Raw genomic sequence first — 16,736 nt, forward strand, 5'->3', positions numbered from 1 at the left:
CCATATATTGGTGAACGTATGTTACCGATTGATAAATTTTAGAGAAATGGGATGAGACCAGGGGTTGTAAGGCAAAGAAAAATGGAATCGTAATTTAGTATATACATAAGAAGTGACCAGGAAAGAAAAGGTAGGCGGGAGTAGGCATCTTAGTGAACCATACTCTTTCCAATCTCACTTTCCCAGTTGTTTGCTCTTTCAAACCCATTTGAATAGCTCTGGTAGTCCATCATAGCCTGCATGACCTCGTCTCTTGATGTTACGACAAATGGTCCGTATTGTACAATGGGCTGATCGAGGGGAAGACCAGCAACGAGAATGAATCTCGACTCCTTCTCGGCGCCCTCTTCGACTGAGGCTTCGATACTGTCGCCGTTGCTGTCGAAAACGACGTTGTGGTATTGTTCGACAGGTCGCGATACGCCGTCGGACGAGAAGATGGTGGTGCCGTTGAGGAGATAGGCGAAAGCGTTCCAGCCCTTTGGTAGGGGCTGCTTGACTTTGCCACCGGGCTGGACTGTGAAGTCGAGCAGCCAAACGGGGGTGTATGCCAACTCCTTCAGACTCTCGGTGCCGTAGGCTTGTCCGCTGATGACCTTGACGTGCACCTTGCCATCGTCGGCAGTCGTCTCAGGGATCTCCTTGGCTCGTAGGTCTCGGTAACGCGGTTCGCACGACTTCAGTTCCTTGGGCAGATCGACCCAGAGCTGCATTCCAACGTTGGGCGCACCGTCTTCGTTCTGGCGTGGCATCTCAGCGTGGACAATGCCGCGGCCGGCTGTCATGAACTGTAGATCGCCCTGCTCGATGGTTCCCTTGTTGCCTGCAAAGTCTTCGTGGTCGACAGCGCCCGAGAGAAGATATGTGATGGTTTCCTGGCCTGTACGAATCAAGAAGTCAGTATAGTGCTCACAGGTGTACTAGGCATGAGAGAAGGGGAAGTTGCATACCTCTGTGTGGGTGATCTGGGAAACCTGCGCCTGGTGGAATGGCAAAGTGGTCGAGCATGAGGAATGGGGAGAAGTTGCGGAGCTTTGGAGTGCCGACACTCCTCCTCACTTTGGCTCCCGCGCCTTCGGACTGCTCAATCGCAAGGAACGACTTCGCGATCTTGCGGGGCGCATCGGTCGTAAAGGCCTCGTCGGGGATAACGGGCAGTCCGCGGAACATGGTCGTCATGTCTTGGGTGGTGTTGTACAAGGGCTTGGTGGTCTTTGCAAGGGATGTGACGTGTTTGAGTGACTGTGTGAGTCTCGAAAGCATGTACTCGTTGTTGTAGACGGCAAGTGCAATTGCGATGAGGGCGATGAAGATGGAGGAAAGCGTCTTCATGGGTCGGGAGGGGGCGCTTTATGCAAAACGCGACTAGGGTGACGAGAATGTTCGAAGATCGGTCCAGGGCAGTTGGGCGTGGGTGCCATCGTGGGCTTGCCTGGTTGGTAAAGGTTTAACAATCCGGTGGGTGTTTAGGTGAGGCTTGGCAGGGAAGGGCTGCTTATGTCGAGCATGACCAAGCACTACTAATGGGAAGGTGGGGCCAGCCGCCCATGGTCGAGTTTTCCCTGGCCAATCAGCGACTGGGCAATGACGGAATGCCTTCCGTCGTGTGTCGACCTTCAGCCCTGTCTCTTTTGCTCCCATCGCCCGTAAACAAGGTAGCAATTCTCCCTCAGTCTCAGCGATCCCTTTTTGTCTGTCTCCACGGCACGTCGAAACTACCGATTAACTCTATCCTGTATGGACTTGCACAGACCGTTATGGATTTGCGACACATCTATCCTTCACGGGGTTTTGTCATCCCGACCTTCATGCGCTTTAGAAGATCGGAAAGAATACGATGTGATGACTGCTGCCCACGAGCCGGCAGACATAGAGCTTCAAAACACAAAGAGATCGTGGAAAACAATGGCCGGTGATGCACCAAAATGACATGCTTGTTCACCCGAGTATATGATCGTAAGGAGCCTGTACACGGTGTCATGGGATGGCATGTGTCGCATCGGTGACAGGACTGATACTGAGTACATGATGGATGGTTAGCAAAAGCTCCACTACGACCAGAGGCTCGCGACAACACTCCCGGATGACCATGGTGAACGATACAGATCAAGTATGGACAGTGTGGTCATAGATGACCTTCCAACTCAGACCAGCTGGGCACCAGAGTTGGTCAACTTGCAAGATCATTATGCTAGAGTGGGTTGACGGCAAGACGAGAACCCTGTAGAGTACTTCAGCTTGCTCCGATCATGATTGGAATTTACCTAGGTAAGCCTTGAGCTCCGCGGTGACCTGCGGATAATGGAGAATTGTTACTCTTTGGGTCTGCCTCCAGGTATGTAGGATGCACCATCTACTTGACGTATCTTGCAGTTGGCCAGTCGTGACTTGAAAGCAAGGGTGGGGGTGAACGTTGGGAGGACTTCGAAACCCCACTCGCGCCATCTTTCCAGCGCAACGCCGCTATCGATAGCGCCGCGCATGTGAGGGGTAGGTGAGAGATGGGGATATGGAAAGCGTATCTGGCGAGAAACTAGGATATAATACCATTCGATGTAATGTGATGCTTCGTTGCAAACCACCGCAAACATCTTTCATTCCTACATTCATACCTCAAAAATATCCAGCATCTATCAACACCACCTCTACTGTTTCCTTACCTCATAGGCCTACTAAAAGACTCAACATGCCTAGCGCCGGCGATGCTCCTCCCATTCTGGACTTCTCCAGTTCGTAGGCCCGAACTATGCTGAACTTGTTCTGTTATAGTCACTGCTAACAACTACCAGAATTCTACCAGAGTGATGCGACTTCCAAGAAACAGCTTGTAGAAGAAGTGCGAAACTGCTGTCTGCACAATGGCTTCTTCCAGATTACCGGACATAACGTACCCATCGAGTTGCAGCAGAAGATGATGGACTGGAATAAGAAGTTCTTCAATCTGCCATTAGAAGAGAAGAACAAAGTAAACAAGGGTAATTAGAGCGACCTTTGCACATGAAGTCTTGTTGATACCTTTGTCTAGACACGTCAAACACATGGAACCGCGGTTACGAGCTGCTCAAATCCCAGATGTTGGAAGAAGGAACATCGCCAGAGCTCAAAGAAGGATACTACATCGGCGATGAAATTCCCAAAACACATCCCTACTTTCTCAACAAAAGACTCAACTCTGGCCCAAACATGTGGCCCTCGGAGTCATCTCTACCAGACGTGCAAGACTTCAAGAACACATCACTAGAGTACTACGCCCAAGTCGTACAGCTCGCAAAAGATATCCTAAAAGTACTCGCTCTGACCCTCGATCTATCTGAAGACTACTTCGACGAATACGCCAGCGGCGCAGTAGCAACAATGCGGCTCCTCCACTACCCCTCGCAGCCACCCGACAGCCCAGCAAAACTCACTCGTGGAATCGGCGCACACACAGATTTCGGCTGCATAACAATCTTACTCCAAGATACTGTTTCTGGTCTTCAAGTCTACGACTACACAACAAAAGAGTGGCTCGATGTAACCCCCACTCCTGGCGCTTTCGTCGTGAACCTAGGTAACTTGATGATGCGATGGAGCAACGATCGTTACATATCTAATCTCCATCGCGTCATTAACGTGAGTGGCGAGGAGAGGTACAGCATTCCTGTCTTCTTCTCTGGAAACCCGGATTATGTGGTTAATTGTCTGCCAAATTGTAAGGCGGACGGGGAACAACCAAAGTGGCCTCCGATTACAGTTGAACAGGCAATTCTGGGTGGGTACAAGGATTCTTATGGACGGGCGGAGAAGTGGAAGAGAGATGAAGAGGCGAGAAAGAAAAGCAAGACCGTTGTCGGGGTGCAGGAGGTAGCCGTTGCTTAGCGCTGGAGGTCCAGGCCATGAGCGGAAGATTGTTGCGATCGCGTCATTTTCTGAGAGGGTCTTTAATGATATCATTGATCTGAGTTTGTGACCTATGATTATACATGATATGACAATATTCACGTTGCTCTTCTATCTGGCTATCATACGTAAGTAGCCGGCAGAATCTAGCCGTTCGTCGTCGGCAAATACTGGCCGCCCTTGTCGCCCCCAACTGCGTGTATGTAAGATCATCAACATGCTCGAAAGCTTCGCATTGGCTCAACTCGACTTCGAGCGAAAAGCAGACATTCATGCGTTGAATTCATGTCCAATCGGTATGTTACCGGCCCTTCGGTCATGCTGTGGACCTTCCAATCTGCATGTTGGTGGCCTATTAATAGCTCGCGGGTAGTAGCGAGCGCATCTTGTACATATAGACCTTAGAAGGACTCTATACTTAGACATTCGCTTCACTAGACGCTTAAGAGTTAGTATCTGGTACCGACCTGCCACTTGTCAGGGTGCACGAGGCCTGCCGATCCAGGTTCGAGTAGGATGAAGGCAAGGTTTGACTGGTCTGGTCGTATAGAATTACACTACCATCAAGAAACACATGCATGCGAGATAGCCCAAGAGTGTGATTCAGAATGGAGACGCATATAGGGATCATTGACATCGTCTTTTGAGTATGTTTGGCCGTGGGTTTGGTTGCACGAAGGATGATAGCGACGGGCTAATGACCGGACCATCCCGAACTCGTTACCAGAGAAAGAGTAGAATGCCTTGAAAGCGGCATCGCGTCGGGCGAGCGCTGACGGTGTCATAGCAGCATTGGGAGTTCCGGGGCGAAATGTGTGACAGTGATATTTGAGACATGCTCCACAACATCTGCCAGCCAACATCTACATTTCCACACGGCCACCTGAGATATCAGCCTAGCTTATTCTATGGAGATGGCCGAGACCACTAGTCTATACCATCGCCACCCGTGTGCTGCTCTCGAAGCAGTGCAACGTACTGGAGCAGGAAAGTACGTACTCGTCACTGGCGCCGCGAGAGATATTGGCAGGACAATTGCTCTATCATGGGCAAAAGCAGGGGCTGCAGGCATCGCAATCTGCAGTCAAAATGCAGAAGATCTAGAGCAGGTGATCGCTGAGCTCAGAAGGCTGAACCCGGCGGGAAAGGGTTTTGCCACAGCCTGCGACACCACAAGATCAGCAGATGTCACCAAACTATTCCTTACTATTAGAGAGCAGTTTGGGAAGCTGGATATAGTTATAGCGAACGTCGGTACCGCACATTCCAGCACGATAGGGGAGACGAACGACAACGACGAGTGGTGGGCCGATATGACGACGAACTTCCGCAGCACACATCTTCCGGCCCACCAATACATCCGTACGTTTGGTCTAGCACCTACTGGGACGTTCATATCTATCACATCTGGAACGGATACCGTCGTAAGCTCTGGCCTCTCTTCGCATCAGATCGCGAAAGATGCCGATCGCCGCCTCATAGAGTTCCTCAACACCGAATACCCAGAGATGAAAGCATTCTCGCTTGACGTTGGAAGTATAAGAACGGAGAGAATGTTCGACATGTTCGAGCCACTCGCATTCGATAATCTGGAGCTCATTGGGATGTTTTCGGTGTGGTTGGGTGGAGGGAGAGCGGACAAGCTCAAGGGAACCTGTGTACATGTTACATGGAATGTGGGGGAGTTGGAGAATCGGTCAGAAAACCTCTCGAGGAAAGACTCATTGTTGGGCTGAAAGAGAGGTCTAGTGGGGGCTGTAACAATGGGATAGCGGCGTCTTACAGGACTCAGTGGCAGCAGATGTAGAAAGCTTGATGGTCAGTCAACGGAGCGCTACACGGAGAGGTTTCGTGAGGCAAGAGCAACATGCGGACTTGGATGTAAAACCGGCACTCATGCCATGTCAAGGTTACTCGATGAGTATGGTCTAGGTTCGCAGTAGTTCTAGGGCTATACTTCCATGATTGTATGTACTGGCCCAGCCAAACGTCTCTCAATCTCCTCCCAGGAAGCCATACGTCGCTTGTCTTGACTCCACAAGGTCCCTTGAACACCGTGTGTCCATATCCAATCATCGCACAGTACGATATCGTCTTCGTCGCCATAGAAGCTCACTGGTACATCAACTTCCCAAATGCGTACTGTATCGTTGTCTTTCCAACTCCGCGTCCCCTGAGGTGTCCGGTGATTTGAGTTAACATCAACTAGAACAGTGTCCAAGCTTTTGCCATTGTATGCTGCAAATATAATATCGATGTCCTTGGCTTCCAGATTGACGGGTCGCATCATGACCAGCATTCGTAGTGACGGTATCTTGAGGCAGAAAGCTACCTCCACATCCGTGAGCTCCTGAGCAGTGATAGCCAGCCGTTTCAAGTTGGGTGGTGGGTGTCGGAAGTAATTGAGCACGTCGTAGCTGATGATCAGTTCTTCCAGATGCGGCATGTGTATGAAGACATTATTCTCAGTGACATGCGGTCTCATCTGCTCGATTTCGGTTGGTGTCGCATAGATCGGAGACAGGTCTAAAGCCAGCCTCCTGAGTGTAGGTCCAATCAAATCGCAGAGGTCGATGATCTGTGACAGTCGCACCAAAGGCGTATAGTTGCCTTCTATCAACCTTTGCACCTTCGATGGTGAGACGAAGAGAGATGTGATATTTCGTAAGACCTGAGCTTCCGCAAATAATTCGTCGTTACGCCCAGCTTCTCCATAATCAAGAGCTTGTGGATGATTCCCGATATGCAATCCCAATGTTCTACGGAAACGAGCGTAGGTCGTGCAGCTATCCAAGTATAGACAGTGTGAGTAAAGATACTTTGTCGCTATGAGGTAAGTACTGCGCGATACTAGTGTGAGCGCGCGTAATGTCTTGGTGACGATGCCTGATGGCTCGTATGCTACGGGCTGCTGCTGTCCGTTGCGGGTACCCACAAGTTGATCGAGGACAGTGAGAAACAACTCCAAAGGTAATTTCGCAAATCCTTGCTGCAGAACTGTGTGGGGTCCAGTCTGATTCGTCATCTTGCTAGTAATGTGGGAACTGATGGACGCGAGGCGGGGAGGAGGAATGGAAATTGATGAAACAATCCTTGGATCAAGCACATAGACGCTTACGTCATCATCTGTTATTTGTTATTTGGTATGAACGGCCACTAGCTTACAAGCACCTGGGTACTGATTACACGAATACGCTTACGTCATGTCCTGCCTCATCAAGAAAGATCGCACCATGCCAGCAACAGCATACTGCGCAAACGAAAGCAGCGTTAGAGCCTCGGAGACCGTGGCTTCCGCATCCCCACGAAACGAAACCACAGTGTAGATCGTTAGAGCGCGGGCCGTTCGGAACGGGCGAAAGCACGTCCGAGGATTCATGTGGGGAGAGGCGGAACTTGGCATGCCATCACTCCGCTCTCTTCATCATTCCGCTCCTATGACCACTCCGCTCCAAATAGCAACTACATTTTGATCTCTTGATTTCTTATGAGACAGGGTTTCTGGCCCACATGGTCCTTCTTCTGTCTGCGTGCAGGGCTGCTTGAGAGCGGTACTGCGGCACGATGCGTCGCCATGATTCCGGACGGAGCCATCGACGAACGAAGGGCCTTTTAGAGGCCGGTCTCCACATTCCGAGCATGTATATAGCGCGCAGCCCTTGATTTGAAACTATGATCTGCCGTTGTGCATATTCACCGGGAGCCGAGTATCCTGTTTGAACGAGATCAGTGCCACTCAAAAGTGCAAGCTCAGTGAAATCAAGACACCATGTCGCTTCAGCGAGGCATTGTAATCGCGGTCCTGGTTGTACTGGCCTACATCGCCAAGGTATGATAACCCAACCTGATCTCTTTTCACTGAAGGCTGACGGAGTACAGGTCGTGTGGGCAGGGTATACATCCCCACTTGCAAAGCTACCAGGGCCTTGGTACTCAAGATACACCAACCTCATCCTTCGTTACCAGGTCCTCTCAGGCAGGCGGATCTTCTACGTGGACAAGCTTCACCAGCAATATGGCGGTGTCGTACGGATTGCACCAAACGAGGCCGCCGTTTCGGACACAGGAGGTGTGACTCAGATACATAAGATTGGCGGCGGGTTTTTGAAGTCAGACTTCTACTCGGTCCTTGTGCCAACTGATACACCTGGAATTTTCGCTATGCGCGACCCACATGTCCACGCCGCCCGAAGGAGGCTGTTCGCCCGAGCCTTCAGTAATAGCAGCTTGAACAGCAACTGGGATGTAGAAGTTAGACAAAAAGTGGGTTTAGCTGTCCAAAAGATCCGCCAGGATGCTTCTGGTTCATCGCAAGGGGCCGATATCTTTAAGTGGTGGACGCTCATGACGACCGATGTGATTGCACATCTTTGTTTCGGAGAAAGCTTTAACATGCTTGAACTGGGAAAGGTATGTGATCTACTTCGGCCTCATGATAATATAGCTGGACAGTCTGACAAACAGAACAGCAAACACCCTACATTGACGCTATCCAGGCCGCGCTGCTTGGATCGGTGTTGCGATCCGAACTACCGATCGTATACAATATCCTTCGGCTCATACCCTTGAAGCGAATACAGACCATGGTAACCACTGATGATGTCGTCTATGGATACGGCCGGCGTGCGATCGAGAATATGCGCAACCGCAACGGGAACGCTATGAATCTCTTTGGTCAGATGCTGGCTGCTTGCGAAAATAACGAGAAGGTTTCACTAACAGACAAGGATATTCGGGAGGAAGCGGGAAACCTCATTGTTGCGGGATCAGACACCACCGCAGTCACTCTGACCTATCTCGTCTGGGCAGTTCTAAAACAGCCGGACCTGCAGACTCGCCTCGAGGACGAAATCGCACACTTAAGCGATGAACTGACCAAAGAAGAACTTGAGAACGCGCCTCTTTTGAACAGCGTCATTGAAGAGACGTTGAGGCTCTATGGTGCTGCGCCTGGAGCGCTACCTCGAACTGTTCCCAAACAAGGCACAACCATAGGTGGATATCACATTCCCGGCGGTGCTGTAGTCAGTACCCAGGCTTACACAAATCACCGAGACCCATCAGCCTTCGCCGACCCACTTCGATTCGATGGTCTGCGATTCCTGAACAAACCTACCCTGTCAGCCCATCAAAAAGCGTCATACATGCCGTTCGGAGGCGGCTCGAGGGTGTGTATCGGCATCCATCTCGCATACATAGAGCTTCGCTTAGCAGCAGCTCTCTTCTTCCGACAATGTCGTGGCGCCAAAATTTCCGAATGTATGAAAGATGAGATGATGGAGATGGACAATAGGTTTTTGATCTCTCCTGTAGGACACCAATGCTACATCACCCTGAAATGATCAGCGACAGTGTGTATCTTCTATTATCGGGATTGAAAAACCGCCTTCATTTCTTGGTAATTGTGCGGCGAACGAAGTCGCATGTAGTCGGATGAAAGATATCAAATCGTCAATACTATTACGTGAAGCTCAGTCAACATACACTAGACAGCAAGCAGAATTACTAGAGACATTCAAGTTCCTATTGCTTCATAAGCCCCAAAATTGTCTTCTGTGAAGGAGCATCCTACTGTTTCACCAACTCAAAAACCAGGCAACGCCGATCGTAGCTTAGTATGCCAGCGGATAGGACACTTAACAGCTTCCTTGCAATGCCATCCTCTCACGGTAGACCAAACCTGATGAGCTTATGTAAGCTTCAGGCCGGAAAGCGTCTGTGAGTGTCTTACAATCCTTCACAGGCGGCTCGTATGTAGCTAAGCCTTCGTCTATTTCATCGACATAACCCTCCTTTCAGTCGCAAAATGGAGTTCGGAGGGCCATAAACTCTGGTGCGAAGCAGGCATGTACTTCCACAATACCCGATTCCCTCAGATTACTCATTGTCGTCCTGGTCGTCGTCAGATCCAGATTCAGGTTCAGAATCCGTATCAGAAGGGACGGGTTGGACTCCATCCTCGGGATGAAGTTCAATCCACTCCCGTATCACGCTTTTCGCCTCTTCGAACTCCCAATCACTGCGCAAGCTCTCTCTTAGTATAAAAAACATACGTCTAGCCAGCATCGCCTCTGGTGCGAAGGCATAGAGCTTGTACTTCTCGGACGCGTTGTCAAGAAATACTTGCTTCAACATTCTGTCCTCATCTGTAACAGGCTCAACATCCGCCACACATTCTTCGTCCTCTTTGTCGCTATCCATATCTTCCGGTGTCCAAAGCCAGAATGGTGCTCTATAGGCCATGAATTCAGGCGCAATGATAGCTGAATCCCAATCAATGACACCCGTGATATCCACTTCAGTCTGGTTACGCACCTCCGCCAGAAGGTTGTAAGGCTTGAGATCGCCGTGAACCAGAACACACGGGCCGTCTAAGAAGCCGCGCATTTCCAGAGCCCTTGAAATTGTTTCGAACCCGTCCCAGACTTCTTCGAAACAAAATCCAGTGGACCTTTCCCATGCGCGCCACCGCTCGCATTGCTCCAAAAGATGATCGATGGGCTTGCGTGCCAATGCCGGCTTGCGTGTTGGCTGATCGTCATAAGCTGGTGCACAGAATGTGTTGACGCAGATCGGGGAAGTGGATGATTGCGACAGATTTTCGGATGTTATATCACCAGCAGGGCCTTCGACTGAGGCGATGATGGAAGCAAGATTGGTGACATGCTTGGCAATGCACTGCATTTGCTGCATATTGAGGTGGCTCCATAAGTCCAGACCAAGATTACGGCCAGGGAGGCGCGTTTGAATCATGTACGGTCGTTCGCATATATTCTTGGTCGTAAGATCATAGCTGAAGACCCTAGGAATCGGCAAGGGTAGTCGTGAGCCGACCGCCTCCAAAATTGAAACTTCGTGCTTCATTTTCTTGGCCATGTGAGTATCCGAATCGTCACCACTAAAACTCATACGTGGGATGCGCACGATGTACGAATCGAACTTTGCGACCGATTTCTTCTTGCGTGCGCCCAAGCAGCAAGTCAAGAACGAGTGCAATCCAAACTTCTTTGGATATGATGCTATCGTGACTCCAATGACTCGGTTGTATGTGCCACCCGTCATCTCATAGATCGCAATGTCCTTAAGGCTTCGGCGAAAATGTTCCGTGACGAATTCAGCAACTTTGTGCTGGAAGGTCTCGAATGGTTCCTGTCCGCAGGGAGTCGTTGCCACTTCCGAGGCTACACCGTCATGCGCTTTCTGCTGCTGCTGATCAACGCCATCTTTTAGATCATTTACATGTTGTGTGCTTGTCCCTATGGGCGATGTTTCGACGCAAGATGCATCTACAACGTATGTGGGCGAAGTGGAAGATATAGAACGATGAGGTGACATGATTCTGACGAAGGACATGAAGAAGCGTTGTGATGTGGGGAAAATAGTGTTTTGATGTGGTTATATACCTTTGAGACTGGGCGCGTTGTTATGCTGGTAATTCTTTGTTTGCTATTGACAAGGTTTGTCGGTGCGCAGGATTGTTTCCCTCTGGATCATCACTGCGCGAACGGTGTGAACGCTCAGCCTGATTCACCTTCTTAACTTTAGGTCTCATATCGCTACAACGCATTTCGTGAACTTCACGTATAAAATGTTCCCGCAAGTCATTCAACGTCTGCGCAATCCAACACTCAACTCCACCAATAGACATATAGCTCCAGGAGAACTACAAAGCATTTTCGGAGTTTTCAACACACTAGTACCATGGGTAAGAATGGCAATCCTACTGGAGGCAGGGGGACTAAGCATCATTGCCCCGGAAAGTCAGGCTAGGTCGGCGACGAGAGCCCCGGAGGCTGTGATGAAGATCACATCGGCAATATGTACTACTGCAAGAAGCACGAGATGCCATGCCGTAATGGCTGCGAAGGCAGAGCTCATCTAAAAAACCAGGACGGCTGTCTGAAGTGCAAGCAAAGATTTATAAGGGAAGCAAAGAAGGAAAAGGAGGCAAAGAAGAACCAGGAAGAAGTTGAAAAAGGTAAAGAAGATGAAGCATTCTGGAATCCGGGGAAGGGCAGGAAGAAATAGAAGAGAAACGTGGGATCAAGAAGGCGGCAGAGTGATGTGGTTAGACGAAGTGGATAAAACCAAGACTATCATGGGCTGACAAGACACGGGAGGCAGATTAGGTTATTCATGCTTGGGAGTTTCTTCAGTAAACTGGAAATGAATCATTATCCATAATTATGGTCCGAGCATACCTCGAAATACACTTTTTGAATCGACTGCAACAAGGAATGCATCTTTATCATCAATTACTTGTCATCTGCCAAAAGCTCTAGCCGATCTATCGAGTGCAGATGAACCAAGGTCGCTCTGGCCATATAATCTGACAGTGTTAACGGAACAAAGAGGGTCGCGGACACTAGGCGATTAATCAGGGCAGGAACCTTTCTCCAGCAGCATGTTGGGCGCATTGAGATAGGTATATCGTCGAAAGCAGCAATAGAAGCATTATTCAATGTGCACTCTCCAAATCCGTGGATAGTCACCCGTTGTTTTGGAATGCGGTTTGTGACTCGTGTAAAATCGCCATCGCTTGAGACAAGATGAAAGCTTAGAAAGCGGTCGACGTGAAACAAGTCATATGGATCGGTGGCCGTAGCACAATCAAGCGTCTATTATCGTTCCTTCGTAATCGGCAGTGGGCTGAGGCTTGTGAGCCTTTCTAACACGCTGTTTCTCTCGAATAATCCTGCTTGTTAGTATATTCTTTCCTTTATATTGCAAGTCACCAGTATATCTGGCTATGCAGACACGTTGATATATCGAACTCTTTATTATACCTAATGAATGGATGGAAGAGTGTTCAAATCGAACTCTGCTTCCCAAAGTACAAAAGCCTTAACCCCACAAGTTACAAATTAAGTTCGAGATACTCCTAGCTAATATCGATATTCTTCCAGTAGCCACCATACGGAATTACCGCGTCTAGTGTTCATTAACACTGATTAGAAAGATCTAAATTCCGTTAGACATCATCAGGACCAAGCTAAAATGAAGAACTCACATTACAGTAAAATTCGAGTAAAGATGTTAAGCAGCCTTTACTTAGGGCAACCCTTGCACCATCCAGTTGTCGGGTCGCAGCAGTTCGCCTTGCAAGTGGCTCTGACTGAGTCTGGGCACAGATTGCCATCTGCAAAACGGATTTCTCCGCCAGTCTTCGTGCCGGGGATGACGGTAGTCCATCCATCCTGAAGCGTGCGCGCCTTCTTGTCGTGCAAGCAGCAGTTTGTGTCTGTCCACTTGACTGTGCATTCGGCGGAAGTAATGCTGGCGAACATGCCAATGGCAGCAATGACCGTGGAGATGATTGTGGTGGAATGCATGTTGACGAGGTTGGTGAAGTAGAATCGAGATTTGAGAATCGTTTGTGGGAAGTTGTAAGAAAGGTAAAGGAGTGGCTGTTGGAAACGATTGTGTTGTGAAGAGGTATCTGTACGGGAAAATGCTGTCCTTAAATACAAGGTAAAGCCTCAGTATAGCTTTGTCGCCGTCGAGATGAGGATGAAAGAGCCAAGATGTTTCTGAGATGTTTAGGTCCAGTGCATTCTCTGGACTTTCGTATTACTATACAGCCAAGTGGCCTCCTATCTAGGTAGGTGGTGACCGTAAGCACACGGAGTACGTTGCGGTGTATTCCAAGATTGCAGCTTAGTGACTTCGCTGCACCTTCTGTGAGGCGATCCTGACAGATGCCAGCACTAACATACGACTGCCGTTACAGGGTACTTAGGGACAACCGAGAAGTGACTTAGCGACCCTGTAAATTTACATCAGTGAGCATTATATCCTCGAGTTCAAAATAGTGGAAGTTTTGCATTGCGTGTGCGTGTGAAGATAAAGTATGAAAACAAACCAAATTCCTCAACGTGATAGACACAGAATCCTACCATCCTAGAAGAACAGCATGTATTCTGTATCTTCAGCATGACTAGCGCCAGCAACTGGTACTGATCCATAATTGAGCCATGTCTATCAGTCCGTAATTCGGGAAGATTGTCACTAGCTATCTTCACAAAGAACTGTGCTCGCGCGCTGCCACATTCATGTCTGCTGTGTTGGTCGAGGTAACACCTAGAGGAGCTCTGTACAGGTCGGTTTACAACCGTAAGACTAAAGATGAGCTTCAAAATCTTCATAAACCTTTCTTCGTCGATGATATTTGTGAATCTACTCAAGTCGCAGCGATATTGTGGTCAATTCTGAGTAGAAAAAAGTGTTATCTAGCATATCTGCACGGTCAACTATCTGCTGAGGTCGAGTAACCAGCTGACCGTAACACGAATGCATTCAGGCCATGATGTTTGCCAACTAGATCGTGCAGCTCAAACAGAGGAAGATCGGTCAATCAAAGGAGTCCCAAGCAAGACGACGCGCACTTTCGCGGCGAGTTCCTGGACCCCGGTATCGTAACTGAGCGTAGGCAGACAATTAACAAAGTGAGAACACGTGTAGCGTTACAGCTGTAAGTGTGACAGGTAAGGCAGGCAACGCCGAGGCATTGCTACTGATGTATTGAAATCGGACGACCTATTGTGCAGCGGGATATCGAGACGACAGTCCTAAAGGGATGGGTTGATGGACCGACGATAAGACTGGAACCAGTCCAAAAAGGTCTAGCTAGAAGATCACTCCAGCTATACCTTGCCGAGATCTGCATTCCGTAGTTGTCTCTTATTGGCCAGTGGCTACTTCTCAACGGCCCGCTCCAGACTTTGAGTATCCCCTTCGGGTTTCGCTTTCGCACTTCCAAAGCAAAGTGGTGTTTTCCTAGCGATGGCAAGGCTCCGCTATCTACCGTCCCACGGCATTGATAGAGTAGAGATTCAAATCTCTATCGCTTCAATACATGCCCTTGTAGAAGACTCTGAACGTTGAGTTGCCGAAGCAGAGCCGCTGATGCTGGTCGTTCATCGACGGCGTTTCTTCGTTCGACACAGGAAGCTTAGGATGAGTGTTCGAGCATTCTTCCAATGCCATAGTGACAGCTGCTGCCCGATAGCTGATCACTGCTATCTCTGTCCGTGATATTAGTAGCTACGGCAGCGGCGTAAAGACGGAGGGTTGATTATTAGTACAAACGGAGGTTGTGCTCAACACAAGGCTTTTTAATAAGATGACTATTCACCATCGCTATGCGCGCCTCCAACCCCTAGCGCATCAACGTAGAGGGTGAGCCAATCAGATTGAAGTCCGTGCAGACCAGTCACATACGTCATCGACGTACTAACGTAGTATCAGCTAATGAACGCGTCGCGACAATGGTCACAACACGTTCTTCATCATTTGACTTGGACCAAATTTAAGCTCGTCGTTCGACACCTCGCAATCGCGTTCTTGAGAGAGCTTGGCAAATCCATAGTCGTCGTGCACAAAACTTACGGTACGCTAAAGTCCTCGCCCCTGTTCAACTGTCTCGCCACGCTGGAGCAGCTCGTCAATCTTATCTTTTAAAGCGCTTTGACACGCTTATCCTCTACTCAGCGCATCTTAACTGGAAATATTGGGGAGAATCCGCATCCATTGCGGCAGATTTCACTCGTCGAAGCCGAGGTGCCTTGGTGGGCAAAACCAAGTGTTGTGTATCGCAAGGGGATCATCAAAGTTGCTTAGTCGAGCTGTACTTGGAGGAAGACCTGCTCGGGTGTGGCACGCCGTGCAGGCAAGACCCCTGATCATGAAGCGAGGTGCCCTTGATTCTTTCTTCACACGTCCTGAGCCCAAGAAACCCAAATATGAAGCAACTTCGCAAAAGTCTAGCCATGCATCCTACCCCTTGGCCATTCCGTACCTGCCCACTTCATTCACGGAGCAGTTGGGGTTCGCTCCTGCCGAGGAGGGGAAGATCATGAACGATCAGCTGGATCTGGACCTCGTGTACTATCAGCCTTATGTCCCTTCCAGCATCGCACCAGGACTTTTTGAGTTTCTTCGACAGGAACTTCCGTTCTACCGCGTTCAGTACAAGATCACCCGCGGAGGAGTGCAAACTCAGATCAATACTCCACGGTTCACTACCGTCTTCGGTGTTGATGATACGTCCCGCTTTGCCCTTGACGGTAGTATCGTAGATGCAAAGACGGGGAAGCCAGTTGAGAAGAACCGATACAAGTGCACACCTCGTCCGATTCCACAATGTTTGGAGGAACTGAGAAAGGTGACGGAGGGCACCACTGACGAGACGTTCAATTTCTGCCTTGTCAATTACTACGCGGATGGGAAAGACAGTATATCATACCACTCGGATGATGAGAGATTTCTCGGCCCCAACCCAGCAATCGCATCTTTCAGTCTTGGTGCAAAGCGCGACTTTCTGATGAAGCACAAGCCTATCCCTCCCAAAGAGGGCGTTGTGATAGAAGAGCCAAAGGGAATCAAGCTGCCCTTGGGATCCGGAGATATGGTATTGATGCGTGGCAAAACGCAAGCGAATTGGCTTCACAGTATACCGAAGCGCGCAGGCCCCGAGGCGGGCAAGGGGAGAATCAATATTACCTTCAGGAAGGCGATGATCAAAGGTGGTACGGAGAACTACTACCAGTACAATGTCGGCACTGGGGGAATGCACGAGTGGGACGCGAAGCTTGAGAAGATGGTGCCCTGGTCGACGGCGACGGAAACCATAGCAGCTGAAAGCGCTCCTGTTGATGGCGCTGGAGCAAGTAATAGAGCTTAATGGACTATAGGGATTGATTCAGGTACTTTCGACGACTAAAACAAACAAACGTTAGCATCATGGTTTAGCCAACGTATGTAATCGAAGTTATCTTTTTCCGATGATTACTTTGACAAGATTTTGTCACAAGAGTAAAGAGGATCGCCTAAATACAACGGAAAGCTTGACTATGAGC

The 16,736-nt window shown here is 49.4% G+C and overlaps 8 protein-coding genes across 8 annotated transcripts; 4 read left to right on the top strand and 4 right to left on the bottom strand.

Annotated features, from left to right (window-relative positions):
• Positions 1-149: 149 nt before the first annotated feature.
• On the bottom strand, positions 150-1,332 carry AA0111_g3789 (hypothetical protein; the record flags this gene model as incomplete). Its single annotated transcript, XM_028649713.1, has 2 exons — positions 150-880; positions 951-1,332. The coding sequence occupies 2 exons, from the start codon at positions 1,330-1,332 to the stop codon at positions 150-152; spliced, it is 1,113 nt and encodes a 370-aa protein (XP_028508578.1).
• Positions 1,333-2,686: 1,354 nt separating this feature from the next.
• On the top strand, positions 2,687-3,858 carry AA0111_g3790 (hypothetical protein; the record flags this gene model as incomplete). Its single annotated transcript, XM_028649715.1, has 3 exons — positions 2,687-2,729; positions 2,790-2,975; positions 3,026-3,858. 3 exons carry the CDS (start codon positions 2,687-2,689, stop codon positions 3,856-3,858), a joined length of 1,062 nt encoding a protein of 353 aa, XP_028508314.1.
• Positions 3,859-4,787: 929 nt separating this feature from the next.
• On the top strand, positions 4,788-5,615 carry AA0111_g3791 (hypothetical protein; the record flags this gene model as incomplete). Its single annotated transcript, XM_028649716.1, has 1 exon — positions 4,788-5,615. The coding sequence occupies one exon, from the start codon at positions 4,788-4,790 to the stop codon at positions 5,613-5,615; it is 828 nt and encodes a 275-aa protein (XP_028508313.1).
• A 215-nt stretch (positions 5,616-5,830) lies between these two features.
• On the bottom strand, positions 5,831-6,904 carry AA0111_g3792 (hypothetical protein; the record flags this gene model as incomplete). Its single annotated transcript, XM_028649717.1, has 1 exon — positions 5,831-6,904. The coding sequence occupies one exon, from the start codon at positions 6,902-6,904 to the stop codon at positions 5,831-5,833; it is 1,074 nt and encodes a 357-aa protein (XP_028508312.1).
• A 744-nt stretch (positions 6,905-7,648) lies between these two features.
• On the top strand, positions 7,649-9,221 carry AA0111_g3793 (putative sterigmatocystin biosynthesis P450 monooxygenase; the record flags this gene model as incomplete). Its single annotated transcript, XM_028649718.1, has 3 exons — positions 7,649-7,708; positions 7,759-8,289; positions 8,349-9,221. 3 exons carry the CDS (start codon positions 7,649-7,651, stop codon positions 9,219-9,221), a joined length of 1,464 nt encoding a protein of 487 aa, XP_028508311.1.
• Positions 9,222-9,756: 535 nt separating this feature from the next.
• On the bottom strand, positions 9,757-11,214 carry AA0111_g3794 (hypothetical protein; the record flags this gene model as incomplete). Its single annotated transcript, XM_028649719.1, has 1 exon — positions 9,757-11,214. The coding sequence occupies one exon, from the start codon at positions 11,212-11,214 to the stop codon at positions 9,757-9,759; it is 1,458 nt and encodes a 485-aa protein (XP_028508310.1).
• Positions 11,215-12,926: 1,712 nt separating this feature from the next.
• Positions 12,927-13,211, bottom strand: AA0111_g3795 (hypothetical protein; the record flags this gene model as incomplete). Its single annotated transcript, XM_028649720.1, has 1 exon — positions 12,927-13,211. One exon carries the CDS (start codon positions 13,209-13,211, stop codon positions 12,927-12,929), a length of 285 nt encoding a protein of 94 aa, XP_028508309.1.
• A 2,351-nt stretch (positions 13,212-15,562) lies between these two features.
• On the top strand, positions 15,563-16,561 carry AA0111_g3796 (hypothetical protein; the record flags this gene model as incomplete). The annotated part of the gene is made up of 1 exon (XM_028649721.1): positions 15,563-16,561. The coding sequence occupies one exon, from the start codon at positions 15,563-15,565 to the stop codon at positions 16,559-16,561; it is 999 nt and encodes a 332-aa protein (XP_028508308.1).
• Between the last annotated feature and the right edge of the window lie 175 nt (positions 16,562-16,736).

This window comes from Alternaria arborescens (genome assembly GCF_004154835.1).
Source record: "Alternaria arborescens strain FERA 675 chromosome Unknown contig_7, whole genome shotgun sequence".
NCBI lineage: Eukaryota > Fungi > Ascomycota > Dothideomycetes > Pleosporales > Pleosporaceae > Alternaria > Alternaria arborescens.